General features: G+C 41.8%; 2 protein-coding genes across 4 annotated transcripts; one reads left to right on the top strand and one right to left on the bottom strand.

Annotated features, from left to right (window-relative positions):
• Positions 1-1,303: 1,303 nt before the first annotated feature.
• On the top strand, positions 1,304-8,559 carry LOC140111441 (proteasome subunit beta type-8-like). Its single transcript, XM_072132378.1, has 6 exons — positions 1,304-1,714; positions 3,515-3,659; positions 5,943-6,054; positions 6,218-6,347; positions 7,367-7,571; positions 8,362-8,559. Exons 1-6 carry the CDS (start codon positions 1,583-1,585, stop codon positions 8,451-8,453), a joined length of 816 nt encoding a protein of 271 aa, XP_071988479.1. The 5' UTR covers positions 1,304-1,582; the 3' UTR covers positions 8,454-8,559.
• A 966-nt stretch (positions 8,560-9,525) lies between these two features.
• On the bottom strand, positions 9,526-19,564 carry LOC140111444 (antigen peptide transporter 1-like). 3 transcript variants are annotated; one of them, XM_072132380.1, is made up of 12 exons: positions 19,435-19,555; positions 17,266-17,771; positions 15,782-15,896; positions 15,487-15,617; positions 15,214-15,419; positions 13,040-13,237; positions 12,812-12,940; positions 12,323-12,511; positions 12,068-12,241; positions 11,376-11,535; positions 11,151-11,287; positions 9,526-11,072 (listed from the first exon to the last, which is right to left on the bottom strand). In XM_072132380.1, exons 2-12 carry the CDS (start codon positions 17,759-17,761, stop codon positions 10,848-10,850), a joined length of 2,160 nt encoding a protein of 719 aa, XP_071988481.1. In that variant the 5' UTR covers positions 17,762-17,771; positions 19,435-19,555; the 3' UTR covers positions 9,526-10,847. The 3 variants fall into 3 exon arrangements, with proteins under 3 accessions (XP_071988481.1, XP_071988482.1, XP_071988483.1); XM_072132381.1 differs by lacking the exon at positions 19,435-19,555 and adding an exon at positions 19,315-19,353; XM_072132382.1 differs by lacking the exons at positions 12,068-12,241; positions 12,323-12,511 and having other exon boundaries at positions 19,435-19,564.
• Positions 19,565-27,575: the final 8,011 nt, after the last annotated feature.

The following is a 27,575-nucleotide window of genomic DNA, read 5'->3' as shown; positions in this document are numbered from 1 at the left end:
TTAAAGTGTCGGTGTGTGCATTGGCTTTGTTACCGACCTGCTCTCGGAAAGAAGATGCACATTTAATATTGTAGAGCTGTGCAGAGACATTTCTGGCGCCGAGACCATTTTCTGTCCCCGAGACCATTTTCTGTCCCTGGGACCAAAATCTGTCCCGAGCACCAGAAATGTGTCCATCAGTCCCTGCTAGACCAGTTTTCTTTTGGTCTACTTTCCGCCAGTTTACAGCGCCCAAAAATGGCTGTGACACATATTAATTCTGTCTGAGTTTCCACTCCGCCAAAGCCACGCCCCTTTTCGGAGAAGAGTCGGAGCAGACGGAAAAAGTCATTTTTTCTGTCCCCGACAGCTAATAAATAGGTCTGAGAGCAGAACATGTGGTGAGAGCGCCACAAAACTGGCGGAAACACCATAGTAAATGTCCCCCAATGGCTGTGTGCATGTATGATGCCTGACCATGTGATGTCAATCAGCAATCATCAGAACAGCCTGGAGAAGACTTGTCAAGCAGCCCCGTGTCCCAAAATACCCGGCATACTACAGCGCTATGCAGTGACGAAAGGAGAAGGCAGAAGCGGTAATAAATGGCAGCCGTGTCTGACAGCCAGAGATCCGGAGCTGCTCCCACGATAAGGACCGGAGCAGAAGAAACGCCGGGTTTAAAGGGCATCCACCACCAGGATGAAGGACTGTATGCAAATGAGCCCGAGGGGCTCCAGACTCCATCGCTGTTTATGGAGCCTGGAGCCCCTTAGGCTCATTTCATCCTGGTGGTAGATGCCATTTAAAATTAAAGCAAGATCCAGTCAGCAGGTTACTGACAGGGACCCGGATGAGAACAGTCTGCGAAGAAATGTCCGAGGCACTTTAGGAATTTGTGACTTGGGGTCAGGTATATTGGTAAGTAGCTGTATGATGGTTGCCCCTTGGGGGGGGATTTACAGGTGGGTCTGAGTCTTCCCTAATATAAAAACTGTTTCATACATAAATGACCAAATGGTTAGAGAACAGAGACTGTGGGGCAGTTTCCGTCGGGTTTTTGTTCGGCCGCGCCCCCCGATTTCCGGCCCTTGCACGCCGGCGCCGATGCGCCACAATCTGATCGCGTCCGCCAAAAACCCAGGGCAATTCAGGGAAAATTGGCGCAAATCGGAAATATTCGGGTAACAAGTCGGGAAAACGCGAATCGGGCCCTTAGTAAATGACCCCCAGTGTTCTTCCTCGTAGACACCAATGACAATTTCCTCTAAAGATTGTTTCTGCACAATCAGCCATGAAGGAAATTGACTCGTCTTATTTCAGTTTTGTGTCTCACGGGTTTCATACGACAAATGCACTTTCACTTTCTCTCTTATCGGCTCAGACATAAAACTGCAGCTTCCATTCTCACACAGAAAAGACATAAAACAGGAAAATATTCAGAAAACTAGAGATTAACCTGTAATTTACCGGAGAAAACACCGGCAGAGAAAACGGGAGACAAAGAAGACAAACGCAGAGGAACATAGAGAGGCAGAGGAGAGGAACAGCCCAAACCAGAAGCCTCCATCTGTCCTGCCCTGATCACTACACATCCTGAAACATGGCTCTCCTGGAGCTCTGCGGACCCCCAGACAGCAGGGACTGGATGTCGCCCCTCAGTGGTGGTAAGATCTCCCCCACCGTGTCCTTCAGCTCATACAACACGGAGCTGGCCGTGCCCCCGGGACTGCAGGTGAGACACATGGATATATAATATATATGTATATTTGTACTGTAATTGCTTCCCATATGTCATGTGATGTGTCGCAACGTCCTGCAACAATGTTTCCAAGGAACCAGCAGCGTGTAAGAAGACGCCTCTCGTAGTATTTACGTATTTGTATCGTTATAACCTGTCTCTAAGGCTACATTCACACTGCCGTATGAGGGACGTATATATGACCGACGTATATACAGCGTATATATACGTCACACATACGGCAATGGGCGCATGGCGTCGTACGGGAGCGTAGCACTGTACCGTTCCGTGTACATGTCCTATCTCTCCCCGGAATACAGCGCCGTGCGCCATACATCTCTATGAAGGGGCAGGCGCTCACCCCCTCCTCCTCTGCCCGGCGCCGACGTGCTACAGTACAGCAAGCACACGTTAGTGTGAATATAGCCGAACTGTGTAACCATCACCAGAACACTATGTACAAAATAATTCCCCCCTAGGGGATCAGTACAGTTGTGTTTTATTGTGTTGTGTTGTATTGTATTGTGTTATAGTGTGTTGTATCCTGTTGTATTATATTGTGTTCTATTGTGTTGTGTTGTATTGTGTTGTATTGTGTTGTATTGTGTTGTACAGTGTTGTATTGTGTTGTATTGTGTTGTGTTGTATTGTATTGTGTTATAGTGTGTTGTATCCTGTTGTATTGTATTGTGTTGTATTGTGTTGTATTGTGTTGTATTGTGTTGTATAGTGTTGTATTGTGTTGTATTGTATTGTATAGTGTTGTATTGTATAGTGTTGTATTGTGTTGTATTGTATTGTATAGTGTTGTATTGTATAGTGTTGTATTGCGTTGTATTGTATTGTGTTGTGTTTTGTTGTGTTGTATTGTGTTGTATTGTGTTGTGTTGTATTGTATTGTATAGTATTGTATTGTATAGTGTTGTATTGTGTTGTATTGTGTTGTGTTGTATTGTATTGTGTTATAGTGTGTTGTATCCTGTTGTATTGTATTGTGTTGTGTTGTATTGTGTTGTATTGTGTTGTATTGTGTTGTATTGTGTTGTATAGTGTTGTATTGTGTTGTATTGTATTGTATAGTGTTGTATTGTATAGTGTTGTATTGTGTTGTATTGTATTGTATAGTGTTGTATTGTATAGTGTTGTATTGCGTTGTATTGTATTGTGTTGTGTTTTGTTGTGTTGTATTGTGTTGTATTGTGTTGTATAGTGTTGTATTGCGTTGTATTGTATTGTGTTGTGTTTTGTTGTATTGTGTTGTATTGTGTTGTGTTGTATTGTGTTGTATTGTGTTGTATTGTGTTGTATAGTGTTGTATTGTGTTGTATTGTATTGTATAGTGTTGTATTGCGTTGTATTGTATTGTGTTGTGTTTTGTTGTGTTGTATTGTGTTGAGTTGCATTGTGTTGTGTTGTATTATGTTCTATTGTGTTGTGTTATTGTGTGTTGTATCCTGTTGTGTTGTATTGTGTTGTATTGTGTTGTATTGTATTGTATTGTGTTGTATTGCGTTGTGTTTTGTTGTGTTGCATTGTGTTGAGTTGTATTGTATTGTATTGTGTTGTGTTATATTGTGTTGTGTTGTGTTGTATTGTATTGTGTTATAGTGTGTTGTATCCTGTTGTATTGTGTTGTATTGTGTTGTATTGCGTTGTATTGTATTGTGTTGTGTTTTGTTGTGCTGTTTTGTATTGTGTTGTGTTTTGTTGTGTTGTGTTGCATTGTGTTGTGTTGAATATAGTCCTAACTGTCAATATTAAAAAAAAAATTTATGTTTTAAAAAATTTTTGCAGCCTGCAAAGTTTTTCCGTGGCCTGGAGGAAGGAGTTGATGGTGTGAAGATTGAGCCGTGGCACGGGACCACCACCCTGGCCTTCAGGTTCCAGCACGGGGTGATAGTGGCAGTAGATTCACGAGCCTCGGCCGGGAGTTATGTGTGTGAGTTCCTGGCTGAATAATGATTATTTGTAGATTTAGATTATATGTTAAGGATGTGAAAGTAATGTTTTAGGTCTGTGTGGGGGGAGATTTCTCAAAAACGTAGCATCCAGGCAAAGCATAGATTCAGCTGGAGAAGGGAAGGGGGAAGCGCTCCTCACCCCTCCCCTCTCCATAGGAAGCCGTGCAGCCTGGACTTACCTACAGCAAAAGGTAGGTTTGTGCTCACTGTACCGCGCCACAAGGCACAAGGCACTTCTATGGCGGCTGTGTGATTCATGTGGGTAGCATGCGGCGCCAGATCTGGTTATGTGAAAGGGGCCTAAAACACAGTAAGACCTCGAGCACATGGCGGAGTATAAGACTCTCTACTTTGCACCATCTTTCAGTTCATCTACTTTACTCCAAAAAACTGTGCATAAAAATTTGGTTGCATTTGCATAATTTTTGGTACACTGACCTTTCCCTGTGCAGGCGATGCCCCTTTTGTTGTATTAGTTTGAAAAGTGTCTAAAACTTGCCTAAAACCTTTGAAGGGTCCCCAGATTTTACCCCATTAAACTACCAACCCCCTCAGGTAAGGGATGAAATGTCCCTTCTATAATTCCCTCTTTTATGTGAAATCTCACCTGTTATACAAAATCTCCGCAGTCATGTAAAAAATAGCTGAGAAGAGTCAACTTTACCTCAAATGAGTCAAGTTTAGAGGCTGACAGGGACATCTGAAATTACGTTCCCATCTTCAGCTCTATAGCACCTAGAAACATGATGCTGGTGTTATCTTATATTTTAGATTACATCAGGTGAGATGCAAACAGTTAAAGAGAAATCCGGGAGCTGTATCTTTATCTGCAGTTTACATTACCAACTACAGTATATGTTTCACTGTCTCTGGTTCTGTAGATCACAGAACATGAAACCTGATGTGATCTGAAAGATGAGATTCTTATCTTTAATATGACACCGGCAGCATTTTCCAGGTTCTATAGAACTAATGTTGAAGTGACTCTCTCCCTGCAGCCTCTAAACTTGACTATTTTCATGTAAAATATGACTCTTCTCTGCTCATTGACACAAATCTTTGGAATAGAGTAAAGGAAACCTACCATCAGAAGTCTAGCTATTAAGGTAGGTCTGCTGATAGGTCCCTACTAACACTCTAAGCCCTAAACTATAATACTCCCTATCCTGGGGTACGGAGCAGCCTTTGCTCCCATAGCCTGGACAGGCGACTCCAGGCCCCAGTAGCCTCTGCCGATAATTTCACATAAGTTCTATAAAGTTTAGATCCTGCTGATAGGTTCCTTTTTAGATTTCCCTCCCTGAGGGGGTTAGTAGTTTAATGTGATAAAATCTGGTGACAAAGTCCATTTAATAAATGTATTTATGGCTCAAAATGTTCAATAAATCTGCCCCTTATGTATCAGCCTCCCGGCACATTGTTAGGGGATGTCCTGCTGGTAAGTTTTAAGTTTTAGAAAATTAGAAAAATTAGATTAAAAATAGTTTTCTAAAAAGTCTTCAGAAGTTTAGATTTACCATAGATGAATGTAGATAATGTAATTATGATAAGTGGTTTCTGGATACAATGGGGGTCATTTACTAAGGGCCCGAATCGCGTTTTCCTGACGTGTTACCCGAATTTTTCCGTTTTGCGGCGATTTTCCCTGAATTGCCCCGGGATTTTGGTGCACGCGATCGGATTGTGGTGCATCGGCACTGGCATGCGCGCAATGGAAATCGGGGGGCGTGGCCGAACGAAAACCCGACGGATTCGGAAAAAAACGCCGCATTTAAAAAAAAAAAGTGTCGCTGGACACGCACTTACCTTCACCAGGTGCACTCCGGCGGACCTCGGTGGACTTCAGCGCAGCAGCGACACCTGGTGGACGGCGGAGGAACTACCTTAGTGCATCGCTGGAAGACCCGAATCCACCGCAGAGAACGCGCCGCTGGATCGCGAATGCACCGGGTAAGTAAATCTGCCCCAATGTATCATGTTATGTCACATTGGGGCAGATTTACTTACCCGGTCCATTCGCGTTCTCTGCGGTGGATTCGGGTCCGGCTGGGATTCACTAAGGTAGTTCCTCCAGTGCACCAGAATCCGATCCCGTGCGGCAAAAACCCGGGGCAATACAGGGAAAATCGGTGCAAAACGGAAAAATTCGGGTAACACGCCGTAAAAATGAGATTTGGGCCCTTAGTAAATGACCCCCAATATTTTACTATAATAAATCATGTGCTGTCAATGTTTTAATCTTGTGCTTTGTATTTCACCAGCCGCAATGAAATGCAATAAGGTGATTGAGATTAACCCTTACCTGCTGGGTACCATGTCCGGGAGCGCTGCCGACTGTCAGTACTGGGAGAGATTACTGGCCAAGGAGTGCAGGTCAGATGTACAATGCGCTTATTCACACGGTTTGATTGTTATCCCCTCTCCCCGGGGGTCTTGTTCTCTCTGATTGATGAAGGTTCACCTGACGGATAATCTGCCCCATTACGTCCTCATCTCTGGTTCTGATCTTTGCTCCCCTCTGCCTCGCACTTTGCAGCTTGTATTATCTGCGGAACAATGAGAGAATCTCCGTGTCGGCCGCCTCTAAGCTCCTGTGTAACATGATGCTTCAGTATCGCGGGACTGGACTCAGCGTGGGCAGCATGATCTGCGGCTGGGACAAAAAGGTAACACATAAACACTTTTCTCAAAATGTAGACGACCAACATGAGTTTTTCAGTCTCTTCTGAACAAGAAGCTTCTCCACCTCTTTTCTATACATGGGGACAGTCTCCTCTCAGCACTCACACTCCTCCTGAAATGCCGATAACTATTACAGGCAATTTGTGAAATGTTTCTCAGATGTCTAGAGGTAGGAGCGCACATTCCATGAGGCGAGTTGAGAAACTCGCCTCAGGCGGTGCGCCTCCTGCTGGAAGAGGGGACGGAATGGTGCTTCCGCCCCACGCCGGCCTGCACTGCGTTCCAGCCCTCCGTCCCGGCACCAAACTCCTGCCCGCCCTCTGGCCGACTCCGAATGCCTGTCTCCCACATACCTCCGCTTTGGGCTTTCCCCTCCGCTCCCGGCTTTCCCCCTGGCTCCCCCCCAACCGTTCTAAACTGCCCCCTCCGCTTTCGGCTCCCCTCCACTCCCCCCCTCCATTCTGCCCCCAGCCCCCCCCTCCGCTCCCAGCCTCCCCCCTCTACTCCGCCCCCCACCCACTCTTAGCCTAAAGCTTCATGCACATGAACCTGTGTGCTTGTGGGACGCAAACAGCGGGTCATATACCATTGGTTGTGGCCCAGATGTCATGGGTGGGGTGTCAATTGAAAGAGACTGATCAGTCGCCAACAAGGACCTCTACGCATGGTCATGGGGCCTAAGAGTTTCTTCATGACATATGATACTGATATGCAGTGATATATATATATCAAAGTCTTTCTATGACTTATTATATATTTCTAGACATCCCAGGAGTAGTGAGAGTGCTGAGAGGAGACTGTCCCCGTAGTCAGAGGGGAGGAGGGTTTCAACACACACGAGGCTGAAAAACTCAGTTTAGAGGCAAAAATTGTTTATTACTTTGAATGAGGAAAGTGATTGTTCTGCGTTGTGTTGTACGTTGCTTCACATGTTCATAATCTCGTATAGTTTATGCCTCTCCATGTATTAATGTCAGTATCCATGATACTGTTCCCTCTTCAGGGTCCCGGGTTATATTATGTTGATGAAAATGGGACAAGGTTATCCGGCAATATTTTTTCAACCGGATCGGGAAATTCTTACGCCTATGGAGTTTTGGATAGCGGATATCGGTATGACCTGAGTCCGGAGGAGGCCTATGACTTGGGACGCAGAGCAATCAGCTACGCCACACACCGAGATGCCTATTCCGGAGGAGTGGTGAACAGTAAGTTATTCACTGAAGGATTATTTTACATATTATTGGGGCAGATTTACTTACCCGGTCCAGTCGCGATCCCTCGGTGCGCTGTCCGTCAAGGATTCGGAGCTGCCGCGATTCACTAAGGTGGTGCTCCCGATATCCTGCATGTGTCGCTTTCCCGCTCAGGTCCCCGGAGTTCACCTTCTTCTTCCCGGTGCATGTGAGTGCTTGATCTTGCGACACAATTTTGTTTTTTAAATTCCATGGTTTTTCAGAATCAGTCGGGTTGTCCGACGGCCAGGCCCACCGAGCGCAGTGCACAGGGGCATAAAGGAAAGCAAAGTCATATTATTTGTGGCCAGGGGACGCAGGGAATGAATGGGAGTCACAACTAATAGTGATGTCTAGCGTGATGGAAATGTACAGTGCACACATAGGACGGATACGGATCATCCTGACACGTTGGTGCTGAGCTATAGGTGACTGTGATTGGTAGATTATATACACAGTATGGGGCATATTTATCATACGCTGGCGCTTGTGCATGTTCGCAGCGGGATACATCGAGAGGCTTTCGCAGCCCGGCCGCACCCCCCCTTCACGCCCCACTGGCGTGAAGGTGGCGGATCGGGGCAAATAATCGCAATTGCTAGCAATAAGCTAGCATTTGCGATTATTTCAGGGCCAGGTCCTGATAAATATGCCCCTATATGTCTATATGTGCCACAGATTTCTTGGGTAAGAGTTTAGTAGAGTTTGGAAGATTTTCCTTTGTGAATTCCCAGATACTCAGGGGATGATTTGCTCCTTGCAGTGTATCACATGCGGGAAGATGGATGGATGAAGGTCGGTCAGTTTGATGTTAGTGACCTGCTGCACCAATACACGACGGAGAAGCTGAAGTAACGGAGGATGAGACCCCCGGCCGGGGACTGTACGAGGCGTCTCCGTATCTCACTCATGTCTGTATCTCCTGTCATTCATAAACTGAAAATAAAACATCTTCTGGTCACGTCTGTCGTCAATGTGTCCGGGTCACTGGAATACGAGAGATGGGACTGGATTGTGCGCATACGATAAATATACAGGGAAACGCAGCAGATCTTCAGTGCGGATGACGAGACCCGGATACAGATCTGAGCAGCTTCATATTCCCGCACACGTTTGTAAATCTGTAATATGTCCATTTTATGGATTATCAGAGCAGATTTTATACTTTTCAGTGAAATCAGTTTTGTTGTGGATTTCCTAAGGTTTTGCACCTAAGTTTTCCCGGATGGGATAAGGATAAGGAAAATAATTCTGCATTTAGCTCCATTGTAAGGCAGGTCCGTGACACATAGCAACAGCGCGGTAAGAAGTCTCACTCCTCTTCCTCGCAGGGTTTGGCAGTGATGGACACAGGCAGGAGATGTTTAGGGACCAGTGACATTAGGTCCTTGTGCCACCGTCCTACAGCTACATATATAAATGTATAGAATTGTTTTATGCTCTGTACAAGCTCATTCAGATGGATGAGTGTAAGTGTGATGTCCGTGTTGTAACCACATCAATTTTTTCCCCATCCGCATGTCAGCAAAAAAAACGGATGGGTTTCTAATCTATTTTAGTTATCATAGTGATGTCATCCAGGTGCCGTCCGTTATTTTGTGCGGATTCATTGACTTCTATGAAGGTCTGTGATCTGCATGTGAGAAACAAATACTAACTGCTGCAGGTTCTGCAAATCTGTGAAAAAACGGACATGTGAACAGACCCATAGAAATCAATGGATCCTTCCATCCAGTCCTCAGCATTGCACCTGGTAGTGTAACCCCGGCACGCAGACGCTCGGCCATGGAAACCCAAGACTTGAAGCTCCGGGCACTGGTTTATTTGCTGATTAATATAAATGAATATGTATAGATAGAGATAGAAATTATGAATTAGTACAAAACAACATAAAGTTGTAACAAAGGACACAGGAGGAATACAGATATTTCATAAAACAGCATCTTTAATAACCACAAGGTCCTCTGGATCAACACCGCAAGGTACTAGGTCCAACTAGACGGACACATCCCTTCCCTAGTTATACTGAGTTACCCTCCATTATATTCAAGGGCTGACAACATGCGAAAAATCTGAGCCAAAATATTCCCTAGCGAGGTCCCACGTAGGGAGAACGTGGCACAAATCTTTCCATTATAATTTCAGGGCTAAACTTATGAAATTGTTTTAGAAACACTGATGACAAATACTGACAGAATACTGACGTGTCAATGTGTCCAACTCTATAGAGTTCTAATGGTTTAAGAAATCTTCAGTATTCTACGTGTACACGAAGTATGCCCGCTGTACCGTAGCACGGCGGGCATACATCGGCACCGGGGGAGAGGAGGAGGGGGAGAGCGCTGCTCATCCCCACCCCTCTCCATAGGAATACACAGCGCACAACGCTTCCTTGTCCTATCTTTCTACTAGCTACGGAACGTTACAGTGTCGCACATGTGTTGCACCGTACCGCGCCGCAAGGCCACTGAAGTGTATGGGGGACGTATATATGCCGTATATACGTCCCCCATACATTCGTGTGAATGTAGCCGAGATATCTGTAGATATATACAGGTGTCAGGCCGCGTCTATTTATTCATAGTAATGGCCCAAAGAGCGGATAAAGCAGATACATGAACTCGGAGAACATTCACTATACAGACAAAAAAAGAATAAAAATAACAGTGACTTAAATACATTGATGGCGTCTGCTTTGTGTGTGTAGTTATTTGGTGAACAGAGAAATAAAATCTCTTTAAAGTGACCCTCCAGCTAAGAGCTAAAGAATAATATTTGAGTCAGTGCCTACAGGGGATGTTATCTGCTATTTATTAGCCATAGATCGCGCTCCTTGGCTGCTTTTAAGCTTAACACCACAAGGCAAATCTTATATCTGTGACTACAGCTTGGCTGCATCATCCACAGACACTTTGGTAGGCTAAGACACACCCCCATATCTAATCATTGGTTAAGGCTGCAGCTCTGCCCCTCCTCCCTACAGCTCTGCCCCTCCCCCTTACAGCTCTGCCCCTCCTCCCTACAGCTCTGCCCCTCCTCCCTACAGCTCTGCCCCTCCTCCCTAGAGGTCTGCCCCTCCTAAAGCTCTAACCCTCCTCCCTACAGCTATGCCCCTCCTCCCTACAGCTCTGCCCCTCCTCCCTAGAGGTTTGCCCCTCCTAAAGCTCTAACCCTCCTCCCTACAGCTATGCCCCTCCTCCCTACAGCCCTGCCCCTCCTCCCTACAGCTCTGCCCCTCCTCCCACGGGATCACATCATCTGCTGCTCTTCTCCGCTTTGGAAGCTGCTTTGCTGTCTGTTTCGGAGTCTCCAGTAGCTTCCTCTTTCGGCCAATAGCTGTTCATGATTTCCGGACTCGATGATTTGGCCGCCCTCCAGCACCAGGATGTGGTCGGCCTTCTCTATCACGTTCATCCTGTGAGATATGAGCAGCACCGTCTGGCGCCGGGCGTTGCTGTACAGAGTCTCCTGTATCTGAGATTAGAAAAGAACAAAGTCAAATGCATGAGCCCCTATGGACAGTGGCCCCAGAGGTCGTTCTCCTGTACTTACCTTAAGCTCAGTGTCTGTATCCAGTGAACTGGTGGCATCATCTAGGATGAGGACCTTGGGGTCTCGGAGCAGCGCTCGGGCCAGTGCCACTCGCTGCTTCTGACCTCCAGAGAGAAGTTCTCCCCTCTGCCCGGCCCCTAAGAGGAGATTGTGTATTACACGTTTACTGTCTGTTTATCATGTGATGTTTATTATGTTACATCTGTAAGTTGTTCTATATTCTACCTGTCTGATAACCTTGGGGCCTCTGTAGGATGAAATCATGAGCGTCCGATGCCTTTGCCGCCTCCTGCACAGATTCCAGGCTCGTTTCTCCCAACCCATATGAAATGTTGTCCTTAATGGTGCGTGAGGAGAGGACGGGCACTTGGGTCACCACCGAAACCTTCAAGGAGACAAAGTACCAGCGTCATGATAGAGAAAGGGGCGCAGAGCCCTAAATTCTTTACCTGATTGCCCAAGCTGTGCTAATCACAGATTACAACTACAAGGCAATCCCTACTATAAGTAGGTGCTCAGAAAAGACAACAGCAAACACAGCCGGACAAACAACAGAAAACAAACAGACAAACCAAGAGGGCGGCGAGGTACAAAAACCGAGAGACAAGAGATTAATCAGAAGCGTAGCAGGGGTCTGAATACACAGTAAGAAAGAGCAAAAGCAGTAGGACAACAAGTGCCAGGAGACAAGTAAAAACTAGCAACCTGAGAACCAGGCAGATATATAAAGGAGTTCCTGGACGCCGCCCTCAGCAGCTAACTCAGGTCCAGAAGACACCACCCAGCTTTCCAGAGGGAACTTATTCTGAAAGGCAGCTGTCAGACCACGTTCACACGTGGCGTTTTGGTTGCATGTGGACATGGTATTAAATTTAAAATTAGGACAACCCCTTTAAAACGGCCTTTCTACTACTGACCTTTCGTCGATAGTACTGGTTCTCGTAATCTGCTAATGGTCTATTATCCAGAAGGATCCTTCCTGACTGTGGTTCATATAATCGGAGCAGCAGATTCACAACCGTGGACTTCCCGGCATCACAAGGTCCCACCAGAGCGGTGACCACCCCGGGCTTTATATCGAATGAGACGTCCTATGGATCCAGACAGACATTAGCTTCTGAGGTCCCTACTGATTTATTGGCCTTACACATCAGGTTACTGAGACACTGCACCTGCAGAGCTGGAACGTCGGGTCGTTTTGGGTATGAAAATGTGACATTTTGGAATTGAATATGCCCCTGGAGGATGCTGGGAGCCAGGTGGCCTGGTGGTGGCTTTTGTGGAGTTCTGTCCATGTACTCGAAGACTTTTTGAGAAGATCCCACGGCTTTCCTCACCTCTGGGTAGGTTCTTAAAAGTGTCTAAAGATATTATAAAGTTCTCAATGAGGTCGTTATAACACAATCTCCAGATTTCATTCATGATTTAAAGGGATATTCCCATCGGAGTCAATCGCGTATAAGATGAGAATAGCCAAATCTTGGCCACACTGTGGTGTCTCCAGATATGGAACAACGAGTTACACTAATTCCTTAGCCCCCAAAGTCTTTCCCATTCACCTCTATGAGAAGTGGGAATCACATAACCAGCATCGGATGGAGCCCAATGGAGCCGGTTCTGATCTGTATATATGGTGCTGACTACAAGGTCCGGCTTCTTACCTCTACAGCTGATGCAAACTGAAGTTCATACAGGACAAATGAAACCAGTTCTCCTCCGCTGACCTCCTCATTGGTCACTAAGCGTCCACCAAAATACAGTATTCCCACCTTCAGCGCGAGGCCCGAAAACTGCAAGAATGGAGCCGCTCGTGTTCAGTATCACGAGGATGCACTCAAGGTTCTATGTCATTATACCATGGACCATTATCCTCTCAATGTCTTACTTACACTGTTGGCCACCAGGGTCCAGCCATAAGCCAAAGCCTCCGTCTTGTTGAGTTGGTAGGTGGCGTCCAGTTTTCCTTCGTAGCGCTGACACTCACCCTCCTCATTGGCAAAGCTGCGGACGGTTTTCATGTTGGAGAAGGTCTCCATGGCCACCTGGTTGACTTCACAAAGGGATCCCTGGATCTTCACAGCCAGATTCTATGTGGAGACGAATATAACTACAAGTCACCCAGCGGCAGCATGGCCACGATAGTCCCCAAACTGAGGAGCAGCAGAGATAATGTGAGAAGTGAACCTTCTGTGCCCTAATCTCTTCTGTCACTTCTATAGTCCATCAATAATTCCTCCAACATCTGTGAATTTGGTCAAGTCCTGGTCATGTGATGTCACACAGGTGCACGGCTCGTTATATCCCTGGTCATGTGATGTCACACAGGTGCACTGCTCATTACATCCCTGGTTATGTGATGTCACACAGGTGCCCGGCTCGTTATATCCCTGGTCATGTGATGTCACACAGGTGCACGGCTCGTTATATCCCTGGTCATGTGATGTCACACAGGTGCACGGCTCGTTATATCCCTGGTCATGTGATGTCACACAGGTGCACGGCTCGTTATATCCCTGGTCATGTGATGTCACACAGGTGCACGGCTCGTTATATATCCCTGGTCATGTGATGTCACACAGGTGCACGGCTCGTTATATCCCTGGTTATGTGAAGTCACACAGGTGCACGGCTCGTTATATCCCTGGTCAAGAAATGTCACACAGGTGCACAGATCGTTATATCCCTGGTCATGTGATGTCACACAGGTGCACTGCTCGTTATAACACACAGCTCTGATTACTCTCCCTATGTGAGGCAGAGACCTAGAAAAGCACAAGGAATTGATACGGAAAGTATATTGAATAAATGTAGAACTTTTCATTAACCCTTTAATCAAAGCTTTTCATTTACTGGTCTAGAACTAATCTGTAATAATATCTACGCAAATCTTACACTACAGACAATGAGGCGGAGTTATCAATCTTTTTATGATGAATTGTAACGTCATTTATGCAAAACTAATGAAATGCCCTGAGCGACTTTTATCAAGGGTTGTAGGCACTTTGAACGCTTTGCAACCAGTGTGACAAATGGGGGCGTGGCCTCGAAAAGGGGCGTGGTTTAGTAAGGAAAGGGGCACGTTCTGAAAATTCTCCAAATGGTGCATTTTTCCAGAGTAAACTAAGCCAACCAATAGGATGACTTATACTACAAGGGGTGTTCCAGGAATCAGCATAATTCATATACAAATGAGTCAGTAAAATAGAAGCTGATATGTAATTAGTTGTTATTTAAAATGTTGCTCCCCTTGACATAGACTGTAATGGAGACTTATAATGCTCCCGGCCATTTAATCAGTCCAGTGATTTCCTCTGCACGGAGCAGACGCAGGACAGAAGATGCCGCTGGTCACATGTCCACATAACATGTCCTGCAGCTGCCTGGGCAGGTCATGTGATCACCACTAGGTTTGGCTGTAGCCGGTTGGTTGCTGTGCATCCAGTATGGCCCGTGTATGCTGATGGCAGTTACAAATCATTACTATGGTGACAGAGCAGGACAGTCTGTTACATCAGAGCCTAAGAAGGGGGAGGAGTTACTGAGAACTGAGGGATCATGGGACTTGTAGTTTCCAGTGGCAGCCATCTTGGTGATAACTCCACCTACTTAAGAGAGGCCATAAAATTTTGTGATTCATAAAATCAAACTACTAAAGCTCCATTTTGTGACTAATGACACTGGGTTTTGTTATATTCATTAATTTGTAGCATTATAGGTTTTTGTATAAGACGTTCATATTCCCAGAATCCCTTTCAGCATCAGACGCTGTGATAATGTTGGTGCAATCTGTCATCTATCTACTAGTGGCCACATCCACACCAAAAATATCTATGGAAATAACAGACATTGGAGCCATAACAGGACCCCAGAATATAATATTTTTTTTTCATATTTGATCAGAATCCAAAAAATAAAAACTAATAATTTTCTATATATTTTGTATCCTGTGTCCCCTCGTGTGGTCACTGTCCGTGTGTATTTAGTCTTTATGTCATGGTGGTCGGTGGTGGATCTGCAGTGACTGAGGGTCATGTAAGGTCAGTGTGTATGAGGCTTCTCCTACCTGGCTGTAGGTCCCCGATAGCCGAGGTACAATGGTGATGATGAGGAGGCAGAGGACGGTGAAGAGCGTCAGCTTCGGGGACAAGCCGGCCATGTAGATGAAGAGGAAGGCGAGGCGCATGGCGTACCACATGAGCAGGCTGAGCGTGTGACTGAGAGCTTCACTCATTGCTGTGATGTCACTAGTCACCCGCGATGTGATGTCACCTGAAATAGTAGTGACATCATCAGGAGACTTGTAGATATTGTAGATCCAGGAGCTCGCTCTCATTACCTGCAGGCACGGTGTCGAAGAACGTGATGTCCTGCTTCAAGATGGAGAACAGGAGCTTCCCCTGGCTCTGGGTGTGGACCAGGCTCATGGTGACGTTGAAGATGCAGTCACACACGAATTCTGTAACAGCGCTGAAAGTCAGCAAAGCATCAGTGTTACCAGCGACTACCAAATAATCCACGTTACACATCAACATCTACACGAGTTCTGTGAGAATGGACTCGTAATGTAAGCCTCTATAGCACAGGGGCTGTAATCATGGTCTACCCCAAAGTCATATACATCAGTCTCTCACCTGGATATGGTAATCAGCGCCAAGGTTATAATGGTGGTCCAAAATATGGAGGGGTCCTCCTTGTTATGGATCCAGTCTGCCATACGACCTGTATACGCTGGGAGAGCCATCTCACCTGTCGTATGGTAGATAGAAGGTTTTACCAATAAACAAACAGCATCTTATTTTATATTAAAAAATCCCTCCTTTCCCTACATAAAAGTCCCTATCCTGTATATTATACACAGTGTCCGATATCTGAGGAGATAAATCACGCTGAGAGGCTCATGGAGAAGGGTCACTTTGGACGACTCCATATCTTGAGCTTGGTATAATTTTAAAGAAGCGAATCTCAGCTTTAAAAACACATCAGGATCAGAGTTGTTTTCGGCTGTAAGCAGTTAGATACATGGTTAGAAATGAAAGATACAGATAAACGTCCAATTTACAAATACGTCTTTAACTGGCAAAAGCAGAATCTTTTGTTTGCGTTTTTGAAGCTGAGATTTTGTATTTCTATGCATGTCTGTAAGGATGTATGGAAGGGGCTCATAGGCGGAGCCCTCTCCATATATAGTGGTTGTTAGCTGCTTCAAATGTGATGGCAGCACTAAAGATACAGCGTTGTTATCTTGGATCCGACCCTGTGACATCATCGGAGGTTGATGCCACAGTTGCCATGATGATACTGTAGTATTTCTGTATATTGTGTAAGTGATCAGACCCCCTAGGGTTCAAGTACCCTAGTGGGGCCTAGAAATAGTGTATATATATAATGACACCTTACACAGTTCTGTAGACCGAAGAATGTGAAACAAAGACATTTTTTTTTATATCCAAAAGATTTTCATTTTTTAAAATCTACTCAAACCTGATAAAACTTGTATACATTTGCTATCTCTGAGATTGTATCAGCACCCCAGGAGGTGTCATTGAAATCTGTAAAAACAAAACCCTGAGAATATGGAGTAAATGCATTTTTTCGGCAGTTTCGCCACATTTCGAATTTCTTTCCATCTTCCCAGTACACGGCATGGAATAAAAAATCCCCCCAGTGGGAAGCACAATGTGTTACACAGAACACAAGCCCCCGCACAGCTCTGTACATGGAAAAATGAAAAGTTAGGGATTTATGAAGGTGGGGAATGGAAAAGCAAAATGGAAAAAGTCCATCAGGGGCTGGGATTTAAAATGACACCAGAACAATGGCCCTGGGTGCAATGGAGCTCTACATAGTCAGAATTGATGCCCCCCCTTTAGACGCTTCTCTCTAGCAACAAAGTGACTCTTTTCAGCTCATTTGCATGTTACTGTACATAGTTGTCCATAGCAACCAATGAGGTTCTTCATGTCATTTTCAGGAATTTCGGAATTTTAAAAAGAACCCAACGGATTTCCTAGCAGTTATATTATTCTCCAGGTTCCTCAGAGGCGCCGCATACTGTACTATATATAGAACGTGTGTGTACTGACCCACTACTGTAAGTGGTCTTCTGATAACTTACCCCATGAGGACAGGACCAGGAACACAGCCACCAGCAGGAACCTCCATGAGTAAGGTCTCAGGAGGGCGAGTAACCTCCACACAGAGGCCGACGACCCCTTCTCATCCTCACCACTGAGGAACAGCTGGTGCCAGACCAGGGCCGAGGTCAATGTGATGAGGTGGGAGCAGATGAAGAGGTCCAGATGCCCCCATCTGTGGAGCAGGTCGGCGCCGGTCCGTGGCATGAACACTACGGCCCAGGTGGCACAAGATGGTACCAGGAGGCTGGAGACGATGCTGGATGCCAGTAACTTGTCCTCTCTTAGAAAGGATCGGCCCCTGAAAATAGATTTCCCCGCAAGGAGAACCAGCGCCAGGATGAGCAGCTGTGCCAGGGCTATGCCCCAGGCCAGGGCCAGGCTGAGAGGGAAGTATCGGGACAGAACGTGCCGCAATATGTGGAAGGTGGCAAAGTCCATGCCAATGAGGCAACACAGCGACCAGAAGGAAACCATCGTGGGAAATCTGTAAGAAGAGAAAGAGAAGAGACATGGACAGGGGTCCAACAAGGAATCCAAATCCTGGCACAGGTGTCCGGCCTATGCCCACCTTGTTCTAAAAGTTACAGATGCATCAGTAGAGATCTACAGGTATCAACATGACACGTGCCTACCAGCTACAATGGCACAGAGGGCACAGCACCCAGATCCCTGACTATCAGCTACAATGGCACAGAGGGCACAGCGCCCTGGTCCCTGACTACCAGCTACAAGGCACAGAGGGCACAGCACCCAGGTCCCTGACTACCAGCTACAATGGCACAGAGGGCACAGCACCCAGGTCCCTGACTACTAGCTACAATGGCACAGAGGGCACAGTACCCAGGCCCTGACTACTAGCTACAATGGCACAGAGGGCACAGCACCCAGGTCCCTGACTACCAGCTACAATGGCACAGAGGGCACAGCACCCAGATCCCTGACTACCAGCTACAATGGCACAGAGGGCACAGCACCCAGGTCCCTGACTACCAGCTACAATGGCACAGAGGGCACAGCACCCAGATCCCTGACTACCAGCTACAATGGCACAGAGGGCACAGCACCCAGGTCCCTGACTACTAGCTACAATGGCACAGAGGGCACAGTACCCAGGCCCTGACTACTAGCTACAATGGCACAGAGCGCACAGCACCCAGGTCCCTGACTATCAGCTACAATGGCACAGAGGGCACAGCACCCAGGTCCCTGACTACCAGCTACAATGGCACAGAGGGCACAGCGCCCAGGTCCCTGACTACCAGCTACAAGGCACAGAGGGCACAGCACCCAGGTCCCTGACTACCAGCTACAATGGCACAGAGGGCACAGCACCCAGATCCCTGACTACCAGCTACAATGGCACAGAGGGCACAGCACCCAGGTCCCTGACTACCAGCTACAATGGCACAGAGGGCACAGCACCCAGATCCCTGACTACCAACTACAATGGCACAGAGGGCACAGCGCCCAGGTCCCTGACTACCAGCTACAAGGCACAGAGGGCACAGCGCCCAGGTCCCTGACTACCAGCTACAAGGCACAGAGGGCACAGCGCCCAGGTCCCTGACTACCAGCTACAATGGCACAGAGGGCACAGCACCCAGGTCCCTGACTACCAGCTACAATGGCACAGAGGGCACAGCACCCAGGTCCCTGACTACCAGCTACAATGGCACAGAGGGCACAGCACCCAGGTCCCTGACTACCAGCTACAATGGCACAGAGGGCACAGCGCCCAGGTCCCTGACTACCAGCTACAATGGCACAGCACCCAGGTCCCTGACTACCAGCTACAAGGCACAGGGGGCACAGCACCCAGGTCCCTGACTACCAGCTACAATGGCAAAGGGGGCACAGCACCCAGGTCCCTGACTACCAGCTACAATGGCAAAGGGGGCACAGCACCCAGGTCCCTGACTACCAGCTACAATGGCAAAGGGGGCACAGCACCCAGGTCCCTGACTATTAGGTCACCACATCCCATGGCATGGAGGGTTCACCACCCTGGTCCCTGATTAGGGGCTCACCAGCTCCTATAGCAGAGGGCAGAGCCCGGTTCTTTGCCCTCTGTTCACACCAGCTGCCAGGTCACGGTGCCCAGTCATAAGCTATAACGGCCTCATCATCCGCCCCGACTGCCCACTTACCGGCTCCCACCTTATAAGATGAACAAGTAGTGACTGCCCCACACGTGCTCCGCTGGGTTATTCTTGAGGTAAGTCACTTACCTGCGGTCCGCAGCTCTGCCGCCTGTGTGTGTACTGTGCCCGATCCTCCTGCCGCCTGTGTGTGTACTGTGCCCGATCCTCCTGCCGCCTGTGTGTGTACTGTGCCCGGTCCTCCTGCCGCCTGTGTGTGTACTGTGCCCGATCCTCCTGCCGCCTGTGTGTGTACTGTGCCCGATCCCCCTGCCGCCTGTGTGTGTACTGTGCCCGATCCTCCTGCCGCCTGTGTGTGTACTGTGCCCGATCCTCCTGCCGCCTGTGTGTGTACTGTGCCCGGTCCTCCTGCCGCCTGTGTGTGTACTGTGCCCGATCCCCCTGCCGCCTGTGTGTGTACTGTGCCCGGTCCTCCTGCCGCCTGTGTGTGTACTGTGCCCGATCCCCCTGCCGCCTGTGTGTGTACTGTGCCCGATCCTCCTGCCGCCTGTGTGTGTACTGTGCCCGATCCTCCTGCCGCCTGTGTGTGTACTGTGCCCGATCCCCCTGCCGCCTGTGTGTGTACTGTGCCCGATCCTCCTGCCGCCTGTGTGTGTACTGTGCCCGATCCCCCTGCCCCCTGTGTGTGTACTGTGCCCGATCCTCCTGCCGCCTGTGTGTGTACTGTGCCCGATCCTCCTGCCGCCTGTGTGTGTACTGTGCCCGATCCTCCTGCCGCCTGTGTGTGTACTGTGCCCGATCCTCCTGCCGCCTGTGTGTGTACTGTGCCCGATCCCCCTGCCGCCTGTGTGTGTACTGTGCCCGATCCTCCTGCCGCCTGTGTGTGTACTGTGCCCGGTCCTCCTGCCGCCTGTGTGTGTACTGTGCCCGATCCCCCTGCCGCCTGTGTGTGTACTGTGCCCGATCCCCCTGCCGCCTGTGTGTGTACTGTGCCCGATCCTCCTGCCGCCTGTGTGTGTACTGTGCCCGATCCTCCTGCCGCCTGTGTGTGTACTGTGCCCGGTCCTCCTGCCGCCTGTGTGTGTACTGTGCCCGATCCCCCTGCCGCCTGTGTGTGTACTGTGCCCGATCCTCCTGCCGCCTGTGTGTGTACTGTGCCCGATCCTCCTGCCGCCTGTGTGTGTACTGTGCCCGATCCTCCTGCCGCCTGTGTGTGTACTGTGCCCGGTCCTCCTGCCGCCTGTGTGTGTACTGTGCCCGATCCCCCTGCCGCCTGTGTGTGTACTGTGCCCGATCCTCCTGCCGCCTGTGTGTGTACTGTGCCCGATCCTCCTGCCGCCTGTGTGTGTACTGTGCCCGGTCCCCCTGCCGCCTGTGTGTGTACTGTGCCCGATCCCCCTGCCGCCTGTGTGTGTACTGTGCCCGATCCTCCTGCCCCCTGTGTGTGTACTGTGCCCGATCCTCCTGCCGCCTGTGTGTGTACTGTGCCCGATCCTCCTGCCGCCTGTGTGTGTACTGTGCCCGATCCTCCTGCCCCCTGTGTGTGTACTGTGCCCGATCCTCCTGCCGCCTGTGTGTGTACTGTGCCCGATCCCCCTGCCGCCTGTGTGTGTACTGTGCCCGGTCCTCCTGCCGCCTGTGTGTGTACTGTGCCCGACCTCCTATCACTGCGATTCCGGGAATCCGTAGATTTATAGGAAAGTGAAAGTGAAAGGAGATGTCTGATAATAGACGCCCCGGCCGCGCATAACGCACTAATACCGCAGGTACAGTGTGACCGCCGGAGCTCAGCACCCCCGCTCTCCTGGGTAGGTGCCCGCGCTGTGAGGTAAGTGCTCGGGCTCCTGTCTCCTCCTCACTGAGGCCGCAGATAACGCACTAATACCGCAGGTACAGTGTGACCGCCGGAGCTCAGCACCCGCCGCTCTCCTGGGTAGGTGCCCGCGCTGGGAGGTAAGTGCTCGGGCTCCTCTGTCTCCTCCTCACTGAGGCCGGAGATAACGCAGTAATACCGCAGGTACAGTGTGACCGCCGGAGCTCAGCACCCCCGCTCTCCTGGGTAGGTGCCCGCGCTGGGAGGTAAGTGCTCGGGCTCCTCTGTCTCCTCCTCACTGAGGCCGCAGATTCTTTGCTGGGATTTATCAGGTTGAAGCTCCGGCCATGTCCTTATGAGGGGGTTTAGAGCATTAGTCTGTGTTCACACTGGAGCTGCGGCTTCATCTTTTGTTTTTTGTTATCTGTCCATCACCTTATCAGTATAGTATATACTGTACTATACCGTAATATACTATATATATACTGTACTATACCGTAATATACTTTATATATATATATATATATATATATACTGTACTATACCGTAATATACTATATATATATATATACTGTACTATACCATAATATACTATATATATATATATATATATACTGTACTATACCATAATATACTATATATATATATATATATATATATATATATATATATATATATATATATACTGTACTATACCGTAATATACTATATATATATATATACTGTACTATGCCATAATATACTATATATATATATTGTACTATACCGTAATATACTATATATATATACTGTACTATACCGTAATATACTATATATATACACTGTACTATACCGTAATATACTATATATATATACTGTACTATACCGTAATATACTATATATATATATATATATATATATACTGTACTATACCGTAATATACTATATATATATATACTGTACTATGCCGTAATATACTATATATATATACTGTACTATACCGTAATATACTATATATATATATATACTGTACTATACCATAATATACTATATATATATATATATATATATATATATACTGTACTATACCGTAATATACTATATATATAACGGGAACTATAACGTAATATCCTATATATATATATATATATACTGTACTATACCGTAATATACTATATATATACTGTACTATACCATAATATACTATATATATATATATACTGTACTATACCGTAATATACTATATATATATATATATATATATATATATACTGTACTATACCATAATATACTATATATATATATACTGTACTATACCATAATATACTATATATATACACTGTACTATACCGTAATATACTATATATATATACTGTACTATACCGTAATATACTATATATATATATATATATATATATATATATATATATATATATACTGTACTATACCATAATATACTATATATATACACTGTACTATACCGTAATATACTATATATATATACTGTACTATACCGTAATATACTATATATATATATATACTGTACTATACCGTAATATACTATATATATATACTGTACTATACCGTAATATACTATATATATATATATATATATATACTGTACTATACCATAATATACTATATATATACACTGTACTATACCGTAATATACTATATATATATACTGTACTATACCGTAATATACTATATATATATATACTGTACTATACCGTAATATACTATATATATATATATATATATATATATATATATATACTGTACTATACCGTAATATACTATATATATATATATACTGTACTATACCGTAATATACTATATATATACTGTACTATACCGTAATATACTTTATATATATATATATATATATATATATATATATACTGTACTATACCATAATATACTATATATATATATATACTGTACTATACCATAATATACTATATATATATATATATATATATATATATACTGTACTATACCGTAATATACTATATATATATATATATACTGTACTATGCCATAATATACTATATATATATATTGTACTATACCGTAATATACTATATATATATATACTGTACTATTCCGTAATATACTATATATATATATATACTGTACTATACCGTAATATACTATATATATATATACTGTACTATACCATAATATACTATATATATATACTGTACTATACCGTAATATACTATATATATATATATATACTGTACTATACCATAATATACTATATATATATACTGTACTATACCGTAATATACTATATATATATATATATACTGTACTATACCATAATATACTATATATATATATACTGTACTATACCGTAATATACTATATATATATATATACTGTACTATACCGTAATATACTATATATATATACTGTACTATACCGTAAAATACTATATATATATATATATATATATATATATATATATATATACTGTACTATACCGTAATATACTATATATATATACTGTACTATACCATAATATACTATATATATATATACTGTACTATACCGTAATATACTATATATATATATATACTGTACTATACCATAATATACTATATATATATATATATATATATATATATATATATATATATACTGTACTATACCGTAATATACTATATATATAACGGGAACTATAACGTAATATCCTATATATATATATATATATATATACTGTACTATACCGTAATATACTATATATATACTGTACTATACCATAATATACTATATATATATATACTGTACTATACCGTAATATACTATATATATATATATACTGTACTATACCATAATATACTATATATATATATACTGTACTATACCATAATATACTATATATATACACTGTACTATACCGTAATATACTATATATATACTGTACTATACCGTAATATACTATATATATATATATATATATATATATATATATATATATACTGTACTATACCATAATATACTATATATATACACTGTACTATACCGTAATATACTATATATATATACTGTACTATACCGTAATATACTATATATATATATATACTGTACTATACCGTAATATACTATATATATATACTGTACTATACCGTAATATACTATATATATATATATATATATATATATATATATATATATATATACTGTACTATACCATAATATACTATATATATACACTGTACTATACCGTAATATACTATATATATATACTGTACTATACCGTAATATACTATATATATATATATATATACTGTACTATACCGTAATATACTATATATATATATATATATATATATATATATACTGTACTATACCGTAATATACTATATATATATATATATACTGTACTATACCGTAATATACTATATATATACTGTACTATACCGTAATATACTTTATATATATATATATATATATATACTGTACTATACCGTAATATACTATATATATATATACTGTACTATACCATAATATACTATATATATATATATACTGTACTATACCGTAATATACTATATATATATATACACTGTACTATACCATAATATACTATATATATATATACTGTACTATACCGTAATATACTATATATATATATATACTGTACTATTCCGTAATATACTATATATATATATACTGTACTATACCGTAATATACTATATATATATATACTGTACTATACCATAATATACTATATATATATACTGTACTATACCGTAATATACTATATATATATATATATATATATATATACTGTACTATACCATAATATACTATATATATATACTGTACTATACCGTAATATACTATATATATATATACTGTACTATACCATAATATACTATATATATATACTGTACTATACCGTAATATACTATATATATATACTGTACTATACCGTAATATACTTTATATATATATATATATATACTGTACTATACCGTAATATACTATATATATATATATATATATATATATATATATATACTGTACTATACCGTAATATACTATATATATATATATATATACTGTACTATACCATAATATACTATATATATATATACTGTACTATACCGTAATATACTATATATATATATATATATATATATATATATATATATATATATATATATATATATATACTGTACTATACCATAATATACTATATATATATACTGTACTATACCGTAATATACTATATATATATATATATACTGTACTATACCGTAATATACTATATATATATATACTGTACTATAACATAATATACTATATATATATATACTGTACTATACCGTAATATACTATATATATATACTGTACTATACCATAATATACTATATATATACACTGTACTATACCGTAATATACTATATATATATATACTGTACTATACCATAATATACTATATATATATATATATATACACTGTACTATACCCTAATATACTATATATATATATATATATATACTGTACTATACCGTAATATACTATATATATATACTGTACTATACCGTAATATACTTTATATATATACTGTACTATACCGTAATATACTATATATATATATACTGTACTATACCGTAATATACTATATATATATATATATATATATATATATATATATATATACTGTACTATACCGTAATATACTATATATATATATACTGTACTATACCGTAATATACTATATATATATATATACTGTACTATACCATAATATACTATATATATATATACTGTACTATACCGTAATATACTATATATATATATATATATATATATATATATATATATATATATATATACTGTACTATACCATAATATACTATATATATATATACTGTACTATACCGTAATATACTATATATATACTGTACTATACCGTAATATACTATATATATATATATATATATATATATATATATACTGTACTATACCATAATATACTATATATATATACTGTACTATACCATATATATATATATATATATATATACTGTACTATACCATAATATACTATATATATATACTGTACTATACCGTAATATACTATATATATACACTGTACTATACCGTAATATACTATATATATATATACTGTACTATACCGTAATATACTATATATATATACTGTACTATACCGTAATATACTTTATATATATATATACTGTACTATACCGTAATATACTATATATATATACTGTACTATACCGTAATATACTATATATATATATATATACTGTACTATACCGTAATATACTATATATATATATACTGTACTATAACATAATATACTATATATATATACTGTACTATACCGTAATATACTATATATATATACTGTACTATACCATAATATACTATATATATACACTGTACTATACCGTAATATACTATATATATATACTGTACTATACCGTAATATACTATATATATATATATATATACACTGTACTATACCGTAATATACTATATATATATATATATATATATATATATATATATATACTGTACTATACCGTAATATACTATATATATATACTGTACTATACCGTAATATACTTTATATATATACTGTACTATACCATAATATACTATATATATATACTGTACTATACCGTAATATACTATATATATATATATATATATATATATATATATATATATATACTGTACTATACCGTAATATACTATATATATATATACTGTACTATACCGTAATATACTATATATATATATATATACTGTACTATACCATAATATACTATATATATATACACTGTACTATACCGTAATATACTATATATATATACTGTACTATACCGTAATATACTATATATATATATATATATATATATATATATATATATATACTGTACTATACCATAATATACTATATATATACACTGTACTATACCGTAATATACTATATATATATACTGTACTATACCGTAATATACTATATATATATATATATATACTGTACTATACCGTAATATACTATATATATATATATATATATATATATATACTGTACTATACCATAATATACTATATATATACACTGTACTATACCGTAATATACTATATATATATACCGTACTATACCGTAATATACTATATATATATATATACTGTACTATACCGTAATATACTATATATATATATATATATATATATATATACTGTACTATACCGTAATATACTATATATATATATATACTGTACTATACCGTAATATACTATATATATACTGTACTATACCGTAATATACTTATATATATATATATATATATATATATATATACTGTACTATACCGTAATATACTATATATATATATACTGTAC

This window comes from Engystomops pustulosus, unplaced genomic scaffold (assembly GCF_040894005.1).
Source record: "Engystomops pustulosus unplaced genomic scaffold, aEngPut4.maternal MAT_SCAFFOLD_460, whole genome shotgun sequence".
Classification (NCBI taxonomy): Eukaryota; Metazoa; Chordata; class Amphibia; order Anura; family Leptodactylidae; genus Engystomops; species Engystomops pustulosus.
The sequence above is the reverse complement of the archived record's forward strand: the minus strand, read 5'-3'. Positions and strand labels throughout refer to the sequence as shown.